This window comes from Tursiops truncatus, chromosome X (assembly GCF_011762595.2).
Source record: "Tursiops truncatus isolate mTurTru1 chromosome X, mTurTru1.mat.Y, whole genome shotgun sequence".
Lineage (NCBI taxonomy): Eukaryota > Metazoa > Chordata > Mammalia > Artiodactyla > Delphinidae > Tursiops > Tursiops truncatus.
The window spans coordinates 121,226,117-121,249,052 of NC_047055.1; the positions used below are offsets into that span (position 1 = coordinate 121,226,117).

At 42.1% G+C, this 22,936-nt stretch overlaps 1 protein-coding gene and 1 non-coding gene across 12 annotated transcripts in view; both read left to right on the top strand.

The window, feature by feature from the left end:
- The window catches only part of MID1 (midline 1), a 671,868-nt gene that overhangs the window by 576,843 nt on the left and 72,089 nt on the right, over positions 1–22,936 (top strand). For all 11 annotated transcript variants that reach the window (XM_073798991.1, XM_033849640.2, XM_019928547.3 and 8 more), the window contains one exon: positions 14,811–14,918. In XM_073798991.1, coding sequence (XP_073655092.1) covers positions 14,811–14,918 — 108 coding nt within the window. The remainder of the gene's footprint in view (positions 1–14,810; positions 14,919–22,936) is intronic.
- Positions 7,417–7,490, top strand: TRNAT-UGU (transfer RNA threonine (anticodon UGU)). The gene has a single exon. It is a non-coding gene; the product is annotated as a tRNA-Thr (tRNA).

Below are 22,936 nucleotides of genomic sequence, written 5' to 3' on the forward strand. Positions count from 1 at the left end.
CCAGATCATGGAAGACTCATCTCCAGCCCTCACCTCCCGTTGCATCAAGAAGAATAAGAAATACATTCGGGATTTGAAAGTGACTCGAAAATTCCGGAATCGGTCCTCATGTTATAGCTTCCAAAGCTATTGTTCTGGTGAAAGATGATGAAGGATACAAGTTTTGATTCATGCTAGAAAGTCCCCAGGTAGTTGGCACAGGCCACATGGTCCTAGAACATAAAGTGTTGATTGTATATGGACATTCCAGATACACAGAGCTTCTTAACCACAGTGGTAGTTAACATTATTGAGTAATTATAACATGCCGAGCATTTCTCAGTGGCTTTCCATGTACTCATTCATTTAGTTTTCACCACAGTCCACCCCCGGGGTTTCTACCACGACACTGGTGACATTTGAGGCTTGGATAATTCTCTTTTCTAGTGGGGGCTGTCCTGAGCATCGTAGGATGTGTAATTAGCAGCAACTCTGACCTCTACCCTCTAGATGCCAGTAGCACTCACACACCCTCTCCCCTGCCCCCAGTTGTGACAACGGAAAATGTCTCCAGACATTGCCATTGTCCCCTGGGGGAACATCTGGTCAGCCAGGTAGAAGTTGGTATTTTCTACATTATGCAGCTGAGGAACTTGAGAAATGGATAGTTGAAGCAAGTGGCCGAGAACATACAACTAGTAAGGAAGCAAGACCTGGTGTTCGATCCCGGGAAGACTTCCTCAGGACCCTGAGTTCTGAACTCCTGCCTCCTCTAGCCCTTGTTCGCTGTAAATCATTTCACCTCGGGACTTCCCTGGTGGCGCAGTGGTTAAGAATCTGCTGCCAACGAGGGGGACACGGGTTGGAGCCCTGGTCCGGGAAGATCCCACGTGTGGCAGAGCAACTAAGCCCGTGCGCCACAACTACTGAGCCCTCGTGCCACAACTGCTGAAGCGCACGAGCCCCAACTATTGAAGCCCACGCGCCTAGAGCCCATGCTCTGCAACAAGAGAAGCCACCGCAATGAGAAGTCTGCGCACCGGGACGAAGAGGAGCACCCTCTCGCCACAACTAGAGAAAGTCTGAGCGCATCGAAGACCCAACACAGCCAAAAATAGATAAATAAAATAAATAAATTTAAACAACTAATTTCACCTCGTTAGACGATTTTGCTTTACTGCAGAATGACCAACATCAACAACATCTTGGATGGTCATGATGCGTGTGCTACCCTTGGGAGAAAAATTCTTTTGTGGTGACGTTTCCAAGTTTTACGCATTAGCGGTGGCGGGCGTTCTTGCCGGACAGTTTTAATGTATCGTTACCATTATGTTTCATTTATAGGAAGGCTTTTATTGCTTAGCTCACCACAGTGTGTTGCTGTTTTTGTTTTGTTTTTTTTTGTGGTACACGGGCCTCTCACTGTCGTGGCCTCTCCCGTTGGGGAGCACAGGCTCCGGACGCGCAGGCTCAGCGGCCATGGCTCACGGGCCCAGCCGCTCCGCGGCATGTGGGATCTTCCCGGACCCGGGCACGAACCCGTGTCCCCTGCATAGGCAGGCGGACTCTCAACCACTGCGCCACCAGGGGAGCCCTGTTGCTGTTTTTAATGGCATCTCGATTCGTTATCCAGTGTTCAAGCTTCATAATTTTAGAAACCTCAAGAAAAGAGGATTTATCATGAGGTTCCTGGGAGCTTTTGTTTTGATCCCATAGTGGAAATAAAACAAAATCCCATCTGGATGGTTAATCAATATGTATAGTTGGTCTCCTCTGGGCCAAATCGTTTTCCACCACGTCACTCTACAGTAAAGGTTGGATTACGTGTGGCTTCTATCCATGCCATCACTACTTCTCACCAAAAGCACTTGATGAAGGAATTCCATTATTTTTTTTTTGAAAAGCCCTTCTTGGACTTTTTTCTTTCTTGGACTTTTAAAAGTCTTAGTGCAAAGTGTTCAATATTAAGTTAACATGCTAAATGTTATATTTTGAAAGGTCATCCTGTACTCTAGTTTCTCCTCCAAAGACAGGGACCCTGGGAACGTGGCCAATTTTTCCTCTCTCATCTCCTTCAGCTCGGTCCACAAATATTTGACTTTGGTGTGAGAGAATTTTAGGATGCAGATTACATATAAACATATTATTGATAGATGAATTACAGTAATACAGTCTGCTTTTTCCTCAGCTCTCCTTGGCTCAGTTCTATATACAAACTCAAATATTAGAATCCCTTTCATTGTTCCTTCTGGCGGCTCTAACTTCTGCCCCAGGATCTGGAATGTTCATTACAGCTGCCTTGGACAATAAAACCCAAAGCACCCTCAGATCCTCACGTTTTTCTTTGCACCTGGTCAGCAGTCTGCAGTGGGACGTAGAGCCTGCTTTGCGCACAGCTTTCCCGGCACCCTCGTCTTCCCGGTCGCATCATCAGCTCATCTGCTGCTCAGTGGTGCTTTAAGTTGCTCCAGCCCTGGGCATATGGGAATTCACTCCTCCGGTGTTTTTCTTTTTGAACGAGACAGGATTGTTAGGGACACTGTGACATATAACAGTGTGAAATAATAGTGTTATTAGGATACAATAACACTAATCCCTTTAAGTTTGGATGCAGACTCAAAATTCCATATTCTTAGTAAAAGAGAAAAGTACTATTGAGTTTAAACCATAGCAGCAATAGCAAACCATAAAGGGCTTTTTAAAAATTTATTTTATTGAAGTATAGTTGACTTACAATGTCGTGTTAATTTCTGCTACACAGCAAAGTAATTCAGTTATACATATCTATACTTTCTTGTTCATATTCTTTTCCATTATGGTTTATCACAGGATATTGAATGTAGTCCCCTGTGCTCTACAGTAGGACCTTGTTGTTCATCCATTCTATGTGTACTAGTTTGCATCTGCTAACCGCAAACTCCCAATCCTTCCCTCCCCCTTGGTGACCGCAAACCTGTTCTCTAGGTCTGTGAGTCTGTTTCTGTTTTGTAGATAAGTTCGTTTGTGTCACATTTTAGATTCCACATATAAGTGACATCATATGGTATTTGTCTTTCTCTTTCTTATTTAACTTAATATGATCATCTCTAGGTCCATCCATGTTGCTGCAGACGGCATCATTTCATTCTTTTTTATGGCTGAGTAATATTCCATTATATGTATGTACCACATCTTCTGTTTTTAGAAGATTTATTTTATTTTTGGCTGCCTCGGGTCTTAGTCGTGGCACGCAGGATCTTTGTAGAGGCATGCAGGATCTTCATCGTGGCGTGTGGTTTTCTCTTCTGTAGTTGTGGCGCGCAGGCTCCAGGGCACGTGGGCTCTGTAGTTGTGGCACGCAGACTCTAGTTGAGGTGCACAGGCTCAGTGGTTGTGGCACGCGGGCTTAGTTGCCCTGCGGCATGTGGGATCTTAGTTCCCCGACCAGGGGTCGAACCCGCGTCCCCTGCACTGCAAAGTGGATCCTTTACCACTGGACCACCAGGGAAGTCCCTATACCACATCTTTATCCATTCATCTGTTGATGGACATTTAGGTTGTGTCCATGTCTTGGCTATTGTGAATAGTGCTGCTGTGAACATAGGGGTGCATGTACCTTTTTGAATTATAGCTCTGTCTGGATATATCCCCAGGAGTGGGATTGCTGGATAATATGGCAACTCTATTTTTAGTTTTTTAAGGAACCTCCATACTGTTCTCCACAGCGGCTGCACCAAGTTACATTCCCACCAACAGTGTAGGAGGGTTCCCTTTTCTCCACACCCTCTCCAGCATTTCTTATTTGTTGATTTTTTGATGGTGGCCACTCTGACTGGTGTGAGGTGGTATCTCATTGTAGTTTCGATTTGCATTTCTCTAATAATTAGCAATGTTGAGCTTCCAAAAAAGAGTTTTGACCTTTCTCAAGGTCACCGTCATTTGAATCATGGTACGGCTTTGCTTTTGCCAGGAGGACCAATTCTAGGCACATTTGTAAAGTAGACGTTTGTCTTTTAAACCCCCAATCTCGTTGGTAGTGACTTCAGGGGATCAAGGGTTAGAGTCTTAAACCAAAGGGGTACAATATCAAGAGTACACTAACGGTGGGCCAGCGTGGTAGGGGGCTCTCCTGGGCTGCACAGGTTGGCGGAGGGCACCAGTCTCGTGCTTTCAAAGTGAATGGTGGGGACTTCCGTGGCGGTTCAGTGGTCAAGACTTTGCCCTCCAATGCAGGGGGTGCGGGTTCGATATCTGGTCGGGGAGCTAAGATCCCACGTGCTTCGTGGCCGAAAAACCAAAACATAAAACAGAAGCAATATTGTAACAAGTTCAATAAAGACTTTAAAAATGGTCCACGTCAAAAAACAAAAATCTTAAAAAAAAACCAAAGTGAATGGTGGTCTGTGGAATTGTGCAGTGCCAGCACCCTTCTTTGCTCAACACCCTGAAATAAAGTTTCCTTTCCCTAGCACATCGGGGTCATCCTCTCCTAAGCTTACTTCATTGTTTGCATTGGGTATGAATAGGAAGTGATCTAACAAGTCAGCATATCCTTTTCACAAGAGGAATTTAAAGGTTTTACTCGGAAAATCTAGAGGTTTTTAACACGCATATTAGTCCAGTTCCACCTGTGCGAAGTGGCCAGATATTTTTCTCCATTGATATTTCCTTATAAGAGTTCCATAAAATATTTCTAAAGATGTGAAGGCCACACATATCTGAAATCTGATGGCATTATACCCTGCACTGAACATCTCAGTGGAATACAAGTCAAATTAAAAGAGCAGGGACTTCCCTGGTGTCACAGTGGTTAAGAATCTGCCTGCCAATGCAGGGGACACGGGTTCAAGCCCTGGTCCAGGAAGATCCCACATGCCGTGGAGCAACTACGCCCGTGCGCCACAACTACTGAGCCTGCGCTCTAGAGCCCGCGAGCCACAACTACTAAGCCCGTGTGGCACAACTACTGAAGCCCACGTGCCTAGAGTCCGTGCTCCGCAACCAGAGAAGCCACCGCAATGAGAAGCCCGCACACTGCAATGAGAGGAAGCCCACCCACAGCAGCAAAGACCCAACGCAGCCCAAAATAAATAAATATATTTGTTTTAAAAATTAAAAGAGCAAGTTTTTAGAAATACTTAGAAACTTTACAGACTTCTAAGGAACATTTCACAGACACGTAGTCCAATTTTGAGTGTGTGGATGTAATTAAATCCCTTTAATGTTTATATACATATGACAAGACCAAAATAATAAATTATCCATTTCACGCCACCCTTTCTGTGAAATACTGTTAACACTATTACACCATAAAATTTAGCGGGGGGCACTTTTTACTGGACCTGGCTAACCAAGTGCTCTGGAGAAAATAGCCACCCCATTTACGCGATCATTAACTAATCTGGGGAATGTGTACATGTAAGTGCATTTCTAAAAAAGGCAGATAAACTGTGCGCCCAAGTGGCAACTTACACGGGACTGTGGCTGATTCTCGGTAGCTGATATGAGCGTGAATGTGGCCGGTCGCCCTGTGCTGAATTAGCTCTCAGGGCTACTACTAGGGTGAGACAGGAGCAATGGCCTCACTTCATTATTCAACTTGCCAGTTTCTCTTTCGCTGGGCTATAATGGATCAGAAAGTCAGAGTCTCTCAAAGAGAAGCTGCAGAATTACCCTAGGAATAGGAGACAGTGGGTTAGCAACCCCCTACAAGCAAGACTCTCTTCTTCTGTAGCTTACAAATTTCCTTTCCCATTTTACCCTTCCTGCCCCCAAAAAAGTTAGTTTAGGACAACTGTGGACACCCTAGATAGAAGATAAATAAATACAGTCCATTCTCGAAATGCACACTAGTTACACTCCATGAAGACTGGCTAATCATGACGAGCTAATCATGAACCATTGCTCGTCAGGGAAATACACACACACACACACACCCCACACATAGATTATAATCTTAAATAATTAAAGATTATATAATCTATATAATCTATATAAATATATAATATATATAAATAATAAAGTAAATATATAATCTATATATATAAATCTATATAATATTATATATAATATATATAGAATATATAAAATATATAATCTATATAAATAATAAAGATTAAGATTATAATCTTAAATCCTAAAAATAAGTCATCCTGGTTGATTGTATTTTCTTTATTTTATAAACAAGGAAAGGGGGTTTCGAAGTGTGAAGAGATTTGGCTGAGGTCGCCCCACTAACAGATGCTAGAGCGGGGACTCAGACCCAGTCTAACAGGCTGCAGAGCCGGCGCTTCCTGCTTAGTGCTGCGGCACTTCTGTTGTCCCCATCCTATGGTTCTACGAGAGCTGCAACACGAAGGCTGAACGTGCCTTGTTCAGCCGCAGCTGGGTGCTGGCTCATTTTTTTCACGCTCTGAGCCTGTCTGCAAATGGATGTGAAAAGGCCCCAAGTATTGACGTGGAGGTCAGAAACGAATTTTTAAATGTTTGCAGGGAGGTCTGTTAAATCCATCATACTCCAATAAAGATGTTTAAAAAAATAAAATAAAAAGACATTGCTAAATACAAAAACAAAAAAAGCAGCATCAGGAGTGCCTGCAGACAGCCTTTCCACATCTTTTGACTGGTTCCTTTTCATCCCTCGAGAGACTTGTCAGAGAATTCTTGTCTGATCATGACCACTATTAAAAAAGACCCTCGGGCCTCCCTGGTGGCGCAGTGGTTGGGAGTCCGCCTGCCGATGCAGGGGACAGGAGTTCGTGCCCCGGTCCGCAAAGATCCCACATGCCGCGGAGCGGCTGGGCCCGTGAGCCATGGCCGCTGAGCCTGCGCGTCCGGAGCCTGTGCTCCGCAACGGGAGAGGCCACAACAGTGAGAGGCCCGCGTACCGCAAAAAAAAAAAAAAAAAGACCCTCCTCTCAGCCGTGTTCGATCACATTACCCTCTGTGATTTCCTTTACACACGTCACGATCTGAAATTTTTATTTATTTCTCGGCTTGTTCAGCCTGTTGCCCTTCGCTTACATGTAAACTCGGTGATAATGGGAACTTTGTCTCTCTTGGGTCACAGTGTATGCCCAGCACTTGGAATGCTGGCTCATACACTGTGGGAACCCAGTTGCTGTTATTTGAATGAATAAGTGAATGGGTCAACAGTGGTATGTAGCTCTTTCACAGTGAAGGCTGCAAGTGTATTCTGAGAGCAGTCATGCCTTGAGCTTGTGTGACATCGGCTGTGGTACTTCCAGTCTCCGAAAAGGTGTTCGTTAGGGCCTTAAAAAAGATAGGGTGATAACTCCGGAAAGAAGAAGTAAGTTCTGAAAGAATTGGGATTAGATCTCACTTTAGAAGAATTTAATTTAGAGTATTTTGCAAAGAGAGAAAGTTAGTACTAAAGACTAGGAGACAACGGTGGGTAGGATGACGCATTTCGCGGCAAGAAAGGAAGCTGTAGGGATTTCCCTGGTGGTCCAGTGGTTAGGACTCGGTGCTTGTCACTGCCGAGGGCCCGGGTTCGATCCCTGGTCGGGGAACTAAGATCCCACAAGCCGCATGGCACGGCCAAAAAAGAAAACAAAGGAAGCTGTAACTCTAGATGTAGAGAAGATACATGGTGAACACATGGTTGAGGCCATCACAGAGATGAGGTGAGAGTGACCGAATTTCTCCTCATGAGGGGCTGATGTGATATTTACTCATGAGTGCAAAGAAGGTGAGAAAAAATGTAGCAGGGAGGAGGCTGGAATGGGAAGAGGGCTCAGTTTTAAGCTATATTTTGTCCTGCGATGTGAAGGGCTCTATAGGATAAGCACCCTATTTCCATGTGGTCCAGAGGTGGTATACAGCAGTTGCTACCACTGGCCAGCATTCCTAATTCTCTCCACCCCCCTTGTCTTTAGGTTAAGGACCAAGAAGGAGACTTATGACACAAAGATAGAAGTGTAGGTCTGTAAAAGAAGGTTTGGCGGTGGTTTCTTGAATCCTTAGATTGGCCCTACTCAAAGCACTTCCATCAGCCTTCGTGGTTTCTGAATCAAAAGATGTGAATCAGAAATACAAGCTAAAATCATAACCAGGAGCTGCCAGCTTCCAAACCAAAGCTGGGAACTGGAAACACCTGAACACACTGCAAGTAACCAATAAACCCTGCCATATTTTAATTAATAGCCCGTATAGGAAATGAAGTCCAATGAAATCATTAACTTTTTTTTTTTTAAGTGACACATGAAACAGCACAACTGTGGAAAACTTCTTTGTACTGGAAGGATTTTAGAAATATAGGATAGCATTCAACTCATTTTATTGTACCTTTCGGAATATAAGAACGGTAGGGTTACAAATATTTGGAAGCTTCATCAAAGTGGGAAAAGAGATTCAACTTTCCCAGTTTCAAAGGAAGGTCACATCTGTATTCTTTGAAAGATCTAAGGATAATACTTGACCTAAAATGATCAGATGAGGGCTTCCCTGGTGGCGCAGTGGTTGAGAGTCCGCCTGCCGATGCAGGGAACGCGGGTTTGTGCCCCGGTCCGGGAAGATCCCACATGCCACGGAGCGGCTGGGCCCGTGAGCCATGGCCGCTGAGCCTGCGCGTCCGGAGCCTGTGCTCCCCAACGGGAGAGGCCACGACAGTGAGAGGCCCGCGTACCGCAAAAAAAAAAAAAAAAAAAGATCAGATGATATTCCCCAATCTCTGGGAATTTATATTTTGGGATGCCGGTGGTCGCAGTGTCAGCTTTCTCAAAACATATTTGGCTCAACAAAGTAGATTTCAGTCCACTTTGTCAGTAAAACAAACCTATTCATCGTAAATATCGATTAGTCAGAATTTGGATTAAATTGAACCCCACGTTATGATGGCGACTGAGACACTTTTCCTACCATAGAGTAACCCAAATTGCAATGATTTTGAGAGTGAAATAGATCCCAAACTAAATCATAGTCTCTTAACAAAACTACTTCCCAATGCAGACAATACTACCTCAGACCTGTCTGTGGCTTCCTAATGTAAGTCATTTCCCCATATATTATTCCTCATATCTTGTGGTATTGTATTTACCACAAAAATCCCACTTGACTGAGAGAGCAGATAATATTCGCCTCATTTTACAAAATAGGACAGCTTAGAAACGGACATACTCCTCGACTTTCTCGGTATCATCCTACGAGCAGAGCTCGTACTCCATACCACATTTCAGGGCACCTACTTCAGAGTTACTAGCAGGGTCTTACTAGGTTCAGTCAAAACCAGAATATCTTCTTTTTCTTTTGGGGGGGGGGTATAGTTGTTTTACAATGTTGTATTAGTTTCTACCATGCAGTGAAGTGGAGTTCTCTGTGCTATACAGCAGGTTCTTGTTAGTTATCTATTTTATACATATTAGTTAGTATATATATGTCAATCCCAATCTCCCAATTTATCCCACCTCCCCTTCCCCCCCTTTGGTGTCCATACGTTTGTTCTCTACGTCTTTGTCTCTATTTCTGCCTTGCAAACAGGTTCATCTGCACCATTTTTCCAGATTCCACATATATGCGTTAATATATGATATTTGTTTTTCTCTTTCTGACTTGCTTCACTCTGTATGACAGTCTCTAGGTCCATCCACGTCTCTGCAAATGACCCAATTTCATTCCTTTTTATGGCCGAGTAATATTCCATTGTATATATGGAATTGCATACAGTACAGTAGGGAGCCTGACAGGAGGCCAATCCCGGCAATACATTTTGTTTTTCCTTAGATTCCATATATACGTGTTAGCACACAGTATTTATTTTTCTCTTTCTGACTTACTTCACTCTGTATGACAGTCTCTAGGTCCCACCAGGTCTCTACAAATGACCCAATTTTGTTCCTTTTTATGGCTGAGTAGTATTCCATTGTATATATGTACCACATCTTCTTTATCCATTCGTCTGTCGATGGGCATTTAGGTTGCTTCCATGACCTGGCTATTGGAAATAGTGCTGCGATGAACATTGGGGTGCATGTGTCTTTTTGAGTTATGAAACCCAGAATATCTTTAACCAGAGAATACGTTAGCAGCCACATCAAAACCTAAGGACCTCACAATGTGGTCAGTTGAGTTTTGACCAAGTGCTAAGACACTTCAATGGAGGAAAGAATAGTCTTTTCAATAAACGGTGCTTAGGCAACTGGATATCCATAAATATAAGGATGAAGTTGGACCCCTACTTCTCATAATAATACACAAAACTTAATTTAAAATGGTTTGTAGACGTAAGTGTAGGAGATAAAACTTCTAGAGGAAACCTTGGATTAGGTTTCTTAGCTACAACACCAAAAGCACAAGTGACAGTAGAACAAGAGATAAATTAGACTCCGTCAAGATTTAAAACTTCTGTGCTTCAAAAGTCACCATCAAGAAAATGAAAAGACAACGCACAGAATGGGAGAAAAGATTTGCAGATCACATAGCTAACAAGGGACTTGTATCCAGAATATATAAAGAAATCATACAATTCAACTATATAAGACAAATGGCCCAATTACACAATGAGCAAAGGATCTGAATAGTCTTATCTCTAAATTAGGTACACATATGGCCAAGAAGCACACGAAAAGACGCTCAACGTCATTAGCCATCAGGGAAATGCAAATCAAAACCACAGTGAGATGCCACTCCACACTCACTAGGATGAATAAAACAAAAAAGACAGACAGTATCAAGTGTTGACAAGGATGTGGAGAAATTGGAAGCCTCACATACTTCTTGTTGGAATATAAAATGATGCGGCCCCTTCGGAAAACCGTTTGGCAGTCCCTCAAAAAGTTAAACACAGAATTCACATGTGACCCAGCAATTCTACTCCTATACTGAAGAAGAATGAATACATATGCACACACAAAAATTTATACATGAATGTTCATAGCAATATTGTTTATAGTAACTAAAAGGTAGAAGCGACCCACATGTCCATCTACTAGAGAATGGATAAACAAAATGTGGTATATTGCTTAAATGGAATAATATTCGGCATAAAAAGGGATGAAGTACTGACACATGCTGTGACTTGGAGGAATCTTGAAAACGTTATGCTAAGTGAAATAAGCCAGACAAAAAGGATCGCATGTTGTTTGATTCCATTTTTATGAAATGTCCAGGACAGGCAAGTCCATGAAGAGACAGAACACAGATTAGTGGTTACCTAAGCCTTGAAATGGGGTGGGTAGCAAGAATGTGGAGTTCCTGCAAATGGGTATTGGGAATTCTTTAGGGGATATCGAAGGTTTTCTAAAATTAGATTGTGATGATGATTATAGAACTCTGAATACACTCAAACCCACAAACCGTACACTTTAAATGGGTGAATTTTATGATATGTGAAGTATATTTCAATAAGGCTGTAAAAAAAAGAAAATCAACACCCTTCCCCCTAAAAAAATAACTTAAGACATGTTTTTGTGTCTATACAGTCCTAGAAAACCAACAAATCCAATACCTGCGTGTTGAGTGCTTGTATCATGATAGCTGCTTGCTTCACTACATGTTACCTTGTCTCTTGTTGGAAGATCATCTTCACCGTCTGTTCATTCAGCAAAGTTTTTGAATGCCTATTCTGTGCCACATATGGTGCCAGGTGCGTGGGAGAGATGCCTCATTTCATACAACAGCCAAAGATCCCTCCCTTCGTGGAGGTTGCATCCAGTTGGATTTACCCTGATTGTATGTTCAAGTACAGCTTAGCTCTGAGGGCTCATTCTAGGAGATACTTTTCAAGTGTAAGGTGCTATCTTCCAGAAATTTCACTTTCTCCATTATAATGGGCCCATGGTTTCAATACGATCCCATCCTTTTCACAGCTCGGTTGTAGTCAGTTATTAAATTCAGTTTGAAGTCAAAAGAAATGACAAGAAATTTCTCGAGAGTAGTGGGGTTTCAAGTAAATATTTCCATAGATAGCTCAACTTATTTGAGAAGCCTCAAGGGGAACTAGAAATGATGACAGAAAAGTAATGGTAAGAGAAATTGAGCCCAGTGATTAACTCCCTTGAAATATTAGCCTGAGTTCCACGTTCTGTGCTTGTCCATCAATGCATTCTTAATTCTTTCTTTTGTTTATGAAACATTTAGCAAGTATGTCTGTGTGCTAATCTGACACAGGACATGATCTCATAGTTCGCTGCAAATGGCCAGTGACCACCATCTCCTCAATAAGGCAGTATCTTGAGTTGCCTCTCTGCCCTGTCTTACAGTGATCAGGAATACAACTCAAGGAATCCTGGTCTCTGGAAACAGGACATGATTTCTCTGAACAGCCATCAGTGAATTTTTATTCTGAACTCCTGACCCCACTTCCGGTTTGTGTCATTCATAGAGATTGAAATTACTCCAGTTAAAGAAAGTATCCCTAATCAAAAGGGCTTAATGACTGGGCCACGTCTCCTCCCTGAGTTATACTGGAGTAATCAGTGCTATTGTCGTTCTTTGTAACATTGCAGGCTTCTCCTGCGCTGTGTTAAGATCATAAAACTCATGCATGCTATCTCCATTTCCCACAGCTGTGATTTCTGGGTCTCTGTCTGTGAATAAGCGTTTCAGAATTGTCATGAGATGGAGGAAATAGCACGTGCAGAGTATTTCCCAAGGCCAGTTGCCAAGAATGAGCTAATTTTAACCCTCCCTTGCATACAATGAGCCTTAAAAACTTCAAATACAAGCCATTCTACAGTGATCTACCTTGCCAGGAGGAGGGCAGGCTTTCATTGTAGAACCCCGGCCTTCCTGAGGTATACCAGAAGTACGATTTAAAAGTATGCCATAAGATTAATAAGATATTCAACCATCCTTCTCCTTTTTGATGTTTTTATAGTGATGAAATACAAAGTTCATGTCTGTATATAAAAGAAAAGTTCAATAAATGTAAGGTAACCTTGCTATCTTGCTTTTGGAAAATTTGTCCAAAAGATATTGATGATAATCTATCCTCCATAAAAGAATAATATTAGTTTTTTCTAACTTTTTATGTTCAACAGGCTAAAATTGCACTTTCCTTCAAAATATAAAAGCAGGAACTGCAACTATATTTCAAGTGTCAATTTTCAATCAGTTGGTAATAGCTACGTACATGGTGTGTTAAGAAGGATCCTGAGGGACTTCCCAGGTGGTCCAGTGGCTAAGACTCCGTGCTCCCAGTGCAGGGGGCCTGGGTTCGACCCCGGGTCAGGGAGCTAGATCCTGCTTGCTGCAGCTAAAGATCCCGCACATGGTAACAAAACCCCGCATGCTGCAGCTAAGACCCAGCGTGGCCAAATAAATAAATATATTTTTTTAAAAAAGCAAGACCCTGAGGTTCAGTATGGCTTAGCAAAAAAGACTGCTGTCATTGGATAATAAATGTTTTCCGGGGGTGCAAGAAGATAGGGAGTGGACATGTAAGTCCTATATTTGCCATCCCTGCATAATTGGAAGAAGAGTTAACATTTAAAGTATCTTTTCATAGGGAACACTCTTGCACTGTTGGTAGGAATGAAAATTGATACAGCCACTATGGAGAACAGTATGGAGGTGCCTTAAAAAACTAAAAATAGAATTACCATACGATCCAGCAATCCCACTACTGGGCATATACCCTGAGAAAACCATAACTCAAAAAGAGACATGTACCACAGTGTTCACTGCAGCGCTATTTACAATAGCCAGGACATGGAAGCAACCTAAGTGTCCATCGACAGATGAGTGGATAAAGAAGATGTGGCACATATACACAATGGAGTATTACTCAGCCATAAAAAGAAACGAAACTGAGCTATTTGTAGTGAGGTGGATGGACCTAGAGTCTGTCATACAGAGTGAAGTAAGTCAGAAAGAGAAAGACAAATACCGTATGCTAACACATATATATGGAATCTAAAAAAAAAAAAAAGGTTCTGAAGAACCCAGGGGCAGGAAAGGAATAAAGACGCAGACGTAGAGAATGGAATTGAGGACACGGGGTGGGGGAAGGGTAAGCTGGGACAAAGTGAGAGAGTGGCATGGACATGTATACACTACCAAAGGTGAAAGAGATAGCTAGTGGGAAGCAGCTGCATAGCACAGGGAGATCAGCTCCGTGCTTTGTGCCCACCTAGAGGGGTGGGATAGTGAGGGTGGGAGGGAGGCTCAAGAGGGAGGGGATATGGGGATATATGTATACGTATAGCTGATTCACTTTGTTGTACAGCAGAAACTAACACACCATTGTAAAGCAATTATACTCCAATAAAGATGTTTAAAAAAAGAAAACAGTAGACAAATAAAATATCTTTTCATGACAGATATAGAACAAACTAGTGGTTACCAGTGGGGAGAGGGAAGAGAGGAGGGGCAAGATGGGGTAGGGGAATAAGAGGTACAAACTACTATGTATAAAATAGATAAGCTACAAGGATATATTATACAACACAGGGAATATAGCCGATATTTAATAATAACTATAAATGGAATATAACCTTTAAAAAATGTGAGTCACTATGTTGTACGCCTGAAACTTATATAATATTGTATAGCAACTATACCTCAGTATATTCTTTAATAAAATATGTTTTCGGGCTTCCCTGGTGGTGCAGTGGTTGAGCGTCCACCTGCCGATGCAGGGGACACGGGTTCGTGCCCCGGTCCGGGAAGATCCCACGTGCTGCGGAGCGGCTGGGCCCGTGAGCCATGGCCACTGAGCCTGCGCGTCCGGGAGGGGCCACAGCAGTGAGAGGCCCGCGTACCGCAAAAAAATAAATAAATAAAATAAAATATGTTTTCAGCAATTACCAGAAATATACTAGTCTACATTCAAAAAAGAGCATTTAACTAAAACAAATGCCAAATTAAGGCTCACCATTTTATCTATCCCACAGGTCAATGCATCACGTCAAGAAGCCAAATTGATGGAGGAGTGCGATCTTCTTATTGAGATCATTCAGCAAAGACGACAGATTATTGGAACCAAGATCAAAGAAGGGAAGGTACGATTTCTAGGGCCGAAGGTTTTGTATTTTCTACCTAGAGAAAATATACTCCCATGCACTTCAATAGCTTAGGAAGTATTGAATGACCCCTTCTTCTGTATTGTCTGTAATCTCATCCTAAGTCTTGAAGACTAGTTCAAAGCCTCTTGGTTGGCCATTTTTTCCTCCACCCTTTCTTTTTGTTTCGGTCTCCTATGCATACCTGTAATACAAAGGCTGCTCCATTACCCAGCTCCAGGGCACAGCATGGAGCTCCGGTCTGTTGTAGCCACTGTTTTCCATCTCTCTTCTCTATGAGAAGGTGGGTTCCATAGAGGAAAAGTTCATTTCATATTTATTGCTATATCCTAGCAATCAAAACAGTATTAAATAAATGTTTAAATGAATCAGACTTTATATACAGAAATTATGAAGTGCTTTCTCATGCTTTTGAGGGAACTTAGACAGGTGTCAGTTTCATCGTGGCAAAACTCCTGTAGTTTCACTATATCTTATACCCCTTTGTGGATATACAATATTAATAGTACTTCTTTGCTAATGTTTGTATGTTTAAAATTCCTATGGTTTTATAGTAAACTATATTCAAAAAGCAATTCACAAATTTAGGTTATATTCTTTATGGCCATCTTCTTCTTTATTCAAAATTCATTCAGAAATGTTGATAACTTAAGAATCCATCACTTTATTCTATTTTTAAATTAGTCATGTTTGTATTGAAATACTTATGATCTACTTTATTTTCCCCATTTCTCTGCCACCCTCACAAGACAATTTTGTAAATATCTAAAACTAGAAACATTCATTCCAGATCCAGTCAGTTCATGAATCTCTATTATTACTGCTCATAACTATAATGACACGTATAATTAAATCCACTTGGCAAGTATTTAGTACACAGATTACAACAGCTAATGTATGTGCTCTTCTCTGTTTTCTTCAGACTTTTAAAGGTGCTTCTAATATTGTAGAATGTTTTAGACTGCTTTGTCTGTATACATTGAAAAATATTTATACATGTACACTGTGATGGTGATCAGAAAAGTTGAAGTCTAATCTAATAGTTCCGGAAGCTGTTCCGGTAGATTATCAAATTAATACACCATTCTTCCCTGGCCAGGGACGGACTCAGGTGCATTGAACAGCTACTTTCCCCCACATACAAATTATCCTGAGTGTCAGCCTGGGATCTGTACAGAATCTACTTCCTCTTCCGTCATCGTGCACCATGTGTATTTCTCTTAATACCTGCCGTCTTCCGGGTTCTCAGGCACGTGAGAGCCTGAAAACAGCTGTAATTAATTATTAACGTACATGCGGAAGGTAATTTGTTGCCTTTACGTGGTCGTGTGCAGGGATCAGCTCTCAATATGCATATTACTTCCTTATTGCTGCTGGAACAGATTACCACAAACCTGGTGGCTTAAAACAACACAGATTTATTGATGCCTGACCTTTTGGAGGTCAGAGGTCTAAAATCAGTCACAACTGGGCTAAGGTGAAGATTTCAGCAGTGCTGTTTCTTTCTGGAGGCTCTAGGGCAGAATCCACTTCTCTTCTGGCTTTTAGAAGCCACCCACATTCCTTGGCTTGTGGTTTCTTCATATCACTCTGAGCATTGCACCCATCCTCACATCTCTTTCTCTGGCGCAGACTCTCCTTGTTCTCTCTCATAAGTACCCTTATAATTACATTGGGGTCAACCAGATAATCTAGGATATCCCCCATCTCCAGATCCTGCACTTCATCACATCTGCGAAGTCCCTTTGGTCGTGTAAGGTAACATATTTTTAAAACTCCTGGGATTAGGATGTGGGCATCTTTGGGGGCCCTTACTCAGCCTGCAGTGACTCTCCGCCACAACTTCCCGGCCAGCAGGTCTTCCTTTCCCTTACATAGCTTCCCAGCATGAGGGTTCCTCTCGTGAGCTAGAGCAAAGTAGCGAAGGGGTGTGTGTGTCCCCAGTTCCAGCCATGGTGATGCATGGGCTTCAGGCTCTGGTACACCCACTCCACCCTGGACACATGTCCGTGATAGGGAACATAGTAAAACAGAAAAGCAAAGAGACACAGAGCTGGGCCCAAAGCCAGATAAACATCTCCATGGGCCAGAAATAGAAGAAAACTACAAAGCCGTGATGGTGGCTTTTTAAGACGCAGGCTCCTGGGACTTGGTCTGGAAGAGACTAAAGCGGCTACACCTTCGACTCCTGTGGCTAAATAGTTTTGGAAACGTTGGGGTAAAAGGGCTAGAAGTGCTCCCGATGGTATGGGAAAGTGAAATCAGGCTCATTGGTTGATGCCATGGGCTGTGTAAGGCTTCGCAGTTCATTCAAAGGGACCGAAGACAGATTATTGCCAGTTTTCACCTAGGGTCATAGCTGTTAGCAAACTTCAGGCCTGGGAGTCTAGAGTAAGTCAGCCGGGTTGGAGCCTGGCTCTGCACTGTTTCTGATACCTACACAAAATGCAGAGATAATACAAGATTCTGGAATGAGGACCCCCAAGGATGGGGTGAAGGAGACTGTAAACCGACAGGAGAGGCTAAGCAAGGTGGGTGAGGGAGAAAAACATTATGAATGACTTCAGCCCTTGAAAACAGAAAGTCAGACCACAATTCCAAAGCAAATAAAGAGATCTTGAATTTCTAAAAATACAGCCAACAAAATCAAAGACATCTTCTCACCTCAGTTGAAATTAATTTTATGTGAAAATGTTAAGAAGATGTTCAAAGAGATACAGGAAGGAATAACTTCTATCTTAAAAGAGCAAAAAATTGTGAAACCACAAAAGAAGGATGTGAAATAAGAAAAAAAAACGATATAGAAATAACAAATTAGAAGTTTCGGAGGGAAAAACGTGTGCACTGAAATGGCAAAGAAAACTGAGCGGGAAGGGAATTTTGGAAGCTGAGTTTTAGCCTCCACATAGGGGAGGCTGTCTACACATAAGAATAGGAAACTTGATCCATACTTCACACCACATAAAAAATTAGATGTCAATGGCTCATATACCTAAATGTAAAAGGTAAAAACTCTGAAAATTCTAGAAGAAAGAAAACATGGGAGGAAATCTTGGTGAACTTTGGTTGACCAAAGATTATATACACTGGCAGAAACATAAAAGAAATACTTACAAACTATAGAGATAATTATGTACTGTATTTCACCAAAAGTGAAAACTTCTCCTCAAAAGGCACTCGTTTTTGTGTTTTTTTTTTTGCGGTACGCGGGCCTCTCACTGTCGTGGCCTCTCCCGTTGCGGAGCACAGGCTCCGGACGCGCAGGCTCAGCGGCCATGGCTCACGGGCCCAGCCGCTCCGCGGCATGTGGGATCCTCCCAGACCGGGGCACGAACCCAGGTCCCCTGCATCGGCAGGCGGACTCTCAGCCACTGCGCCACCAGGGAAGCCCCAAAAGGCGCTCTTAAGAGAATGTAAAGACAAGCCACATACTAGGAGAAAATACTTATAAATTATTTATTTAATAAAGTAATCGTATCCAGAATATATTACAAATTCTCAAAACTCATTAATAATGAAATAGATGACCCCTTCACCAAAATGGATAAAAGATTTGAATATAGATACTTTACCAAAGAAGGTATAAGGATGGCAAGTAAGCACATGAAAAGATGGTCAAAGTCATTTAATAATTAAGGAAATGCAAATTAAAACCTCAATGAGATACCACCACTTATCTACTAGGATAGTTAACTTAAAAAGATGGACCATGCCAAGTGTTGGTGGGCATGTGAAGGAACTATAGCTCACACACCGTTTCTAAGAATGGAGACGGTATATTTTAGAAAACTGTTTGGCCCGTTCTTAAGTAGTTAAACATACGCTTACCATTCGATCCAGCCATTCTAGGTGTTTACCAAGAAAAATGAAAGCGGATGTCTATATAAAACTTGTATGTGAATTTTCACGTTAATGTGAAGGGTAATGTTAAGGGTAATTTCCTGACTGGAAATGACCCGAAGCCTATCAACAGATGAATAGATGAACGGTTTGTGGCATTTGCACACAATGCAGTGCTATCCAGCAAGGAGTGAACTCTTGACACACGCGACAACATGAATCTCAATAGAATTATGGTGAGTGAGAGAAGCCAGACAGAAGATAGTGTATACTGCATGAGTATATTCATACAAAATTCTAGAAATAACACTTTCTAATAATCTACAGTGACAAAACAAATCAGTGAACGCTTAGCGATGAGTGACAGAGGGGTGGGCGGGATGAATTCCAAAGGGACGGGAGGAGAATGGGGGGGTGATATATATGTTCATTATCTTGAACGTGAGGACTGTTTCATGAGTTTACACGTATTTGAAAACGAATCAGATTTGTACTTGAAATATGTGCAGTTTCTTATATATTAATTATATCTCGGTAAAGCTGTTTATAAGACAAGTAAATTGTACATTTGTTCAATGGAACAGTCTTCAGAAATTAAAAGTAACGAACTAGGGTGATACGTATTCATATGGACAGATCACAAAAATGGGAGCAAGTTTTATGATGATTCTTAGGGAATGAGGAATATTATATAAAATTTGATAAACTACATCAACATGCTTGGGAGTCATCAAGAGGGTGCTCTCCTCTGGAGAGGGACGTGAATGAAATTAGGGAGGGACACACAAAGGCTTCAATGCCATCGATAATAGTTTACTTCCTTTCGAAAAATCAGACGCTAATATGATGAAAACACTGAGATTTGCTAAAGCCGGTACTGCGTATGGGAAAGTTGATCATATGACTTTAAAAACGGTCCGTATGTTTGAGATGTGTCACTTTTTGAAAGTGCACGTCTGCTCAGGGATATAATCTCAGAAGGCAGTGTTACTTGGGAAAGATGGAGAGAGGAAGGCCCCGTTCAGCTTTCCATTGAGTTACTACTTTGGTACACGACCGAGGACTGGTTCATCCCGGACCCGGGAATTCACAGTGAGTGAGTCCCTGGCCAGGGCATTGGGTGTCAGAGATACGTTTTAAAGAAAAGAAGAGCATGGGTGCCAACGCCCTGGAAATCAGAGAGGCTGGGCAGGGAGGGCAAGTATGGACTTAGTGCCCAGTGAGGGTGCCCAGGCTGGTGGTTGGGAAGTCTGAAGACACTCAATCCAGAGAAGGGCTAGCGACTTTGCCCTCATCTGTCTCTGGCGCCGATCACAATGCCATTCGATCTGGAGGAAACAAACGCACCGCAAATCCTCCAACTGGGGCGATTGCCAATCAGGCGATGTTACACATTAGCACATGCTGGTAACTCCTGCTCTCAGACCATTGCACCTTCTTTAAAATAAATAGCTCAGCAGCCTTTATGCTGAGACTCCCCGGGAAAGAACTGGCTTATTTCTTCAGTAGTTGGGGATAAATTTCGCGCCAACACAGGAAAAGCTGACAGCAAACTCCAGATTAAGCCAATGATGTGTTTATGTTCAGACACATACCTATGGTAGAAGGCTGCAGCTGAAGAGAAAAAGGGTCCCTTCTCGTCACTGCTTTTATGTACTCTGAATCTCCAAAATGTAAGCTAATTCCCCTGGACTACGTGTCAGGGCTTTTGTATAGCCTGATAGAAGCACTGAAGACAGTCCTTGTTGATTGAGATACTTGTTTTAACTGAGGATCAATGGTTTGGACCTAACAATTTTGGGATGGGAACCCTACGTATATATAAAAGCATTGCAAATACATTTAAAGAAAAATAAAGGGCCACTTTAAAAAAGCATTTGTAAGGTAAAATAAACAGCAAATAAATTGATTTAAATAGGCCTACGTCCCCAAAAGGAGGCAGAGTACTTCCATGATGAGTGTGGAGTGAATTCCACAAGTTACAACGTGCAGTCGCACTTCCCAAAGGAAAAAGAGAAGAGTGCCAACGTGGAAAAAGTTTTAAGTAATATATTAAAGAAGTGTTTTCTAATGAAGAAATTCGTATATTGCTAAATACTCAGTGTCTGATTCTGAAGTGTGGTACCACATAGGACAGTGTTTCACAGAGTGTGTTCAAATCCAGGGCCGTCTGATCAGAATCATTTAAGTCAGCAAACTTTTTTCTGTAAAGGGCCAGATAATGAATATCGTCGGTTTTGCCTTCGGTCTCTGTCGGAACCGCTCACCGCTGCCCAATGGTGTAGTGTGAAGGCAGCCACAGGTGGTTCATAAACAGATGCACGTGGCAGTGTGTCCTTAAAACTATTTGCACAAACGGGCTGTGTGCTGGATGTGGTCCACAGACCATAGTTTGTGAACTAACTTAGAAAAGTTTTTCTTTTCCTTTTTCTTTTTACTGAAACCCACGGTAAAAAAAAATACATATAACATCAAACCCAGCACTGACACACACACACATAAACAACACACACACACAGAGAAATAAGTTTTACAAAACTTATCTTGCCCTTTCTACCAGGAATGCTTTCTGCTACCTTCTTTTGTCCTCTCCTCTTTCATTTAGTCTTTTAAATGCTAATCCTTTCCATACTGACGATTCATCACCTGCAGATCAAAAAACGTTCAGTGCTTGTTAAAATGCAGATTCCTGCCACCCTGCCAATTACAACTCCTCACCTAGGATATGCGAGTGCCGGCCCAAACATCTACGGTTTTTCTTTAACAAAGGTCCCCAGCTGATTCTTGCGCACACCAGGTTTGAAAAGCTCCAATCTGGTATATCAGATGGAATTTGTACACTGAACTAAAATTATAATTACGCCAACAGTTTTCTGTAAAAAATTCCTGTATTTTCAAAGGAGGCTCTCATTTGGGCTTGCTTCAACTTATGCATGATTTAGGGCTCTTTTTTCTTCTTCTTCTTCCTTCTCCTCTTATGTCGCTTTTAATTTCCAGTATCATGATAGAAATTTTTTAAAAAAGAAGAAAATGGAGTTCAAGCATTTTTCCATTGTGTCATCTGTGGGGTCACTATTATTAGGTATACCGAAAGGACATGAAGTTATTCAGAAGGAATATTTGGCCCTTATTTTGTTGTTGTTGTTAGAATTGTATTAAATATCTTCAATTCTGCCGTGTAATTGAAAGCATTCTTTATGTTACGTGATTAAATATTTCTTCCTCTGACAGTTTCTTAAGGATACGTTCTAATATCTTGAGTTGGACTCTGTGCCTTTCTTAGCTTTACCTCTGGGTATAATGATGTTAGCAGCTGAATTCTATTTGGTATAAAATAAGTGTTATTTTATTCAACTAATGAACACAGTTAATCTGCGGTGATGGTCACTATAATTATATACAATGAGGTAAATCTCTTACCGGGCTTAAGATAACATACTCTTTGCCCCAGAGTTTTGACAGTTCATTTCTCTAAAGCCTTTACTTTCAAGAATCTCTCTCACTCTTGCCTGCAGTCTTGTGGCCGATGCCTCACGATTCAGCATTCATTTCCTTTGTTTGCTGTAGGAGGACAGAGCTGAAATTGGACAGTCCTCAGAGGCCTCAAGTCCTGACACCTCCTTCCTTCCTTTTCTTCTGTTAGACTTGCGCGGGGACGATAATGATGACTTGGAGAAAGGAGGAATTTCTTGGAGTTAGCAGGAATTCTGGAGGGAGCCTGAGCCTCCCTAGCCTTTCACCCAGGGCTGTTTTCCGTTCCGGAATGATCATAAAGCCGGCCAAGACCTGTCCCAGGCTGTGTGCACCAGGGCACCAGGCGCACGGCAATTCCAATTAGCCGTCTCATTTGAACTTGGCTTCTGGCCAGAGGGCTTCATCTCTGAGCACATTTCAAACACCAGAGCAAATGGTCAAGTGGGTTACCGTGGACTTATCTTGGCCTGCCCCAGAGGTTATGGTCAATTACGTTTGAGGGTCGTTTGCAAGCAAGACGGAATCAGGAGTTGGAATGGAGGTTGGAACCAAACATGCGTTTTTATCCCGACTGGGAAATGCTTATCAAAATAGTTTTAGTTATCAAGTAAGCACAGAGTGCCTGGAAATGACGTTCCCGGTGAGGGGAAATGGCCCAGCTGTGCTTTTTTTGGCTTTCTCTC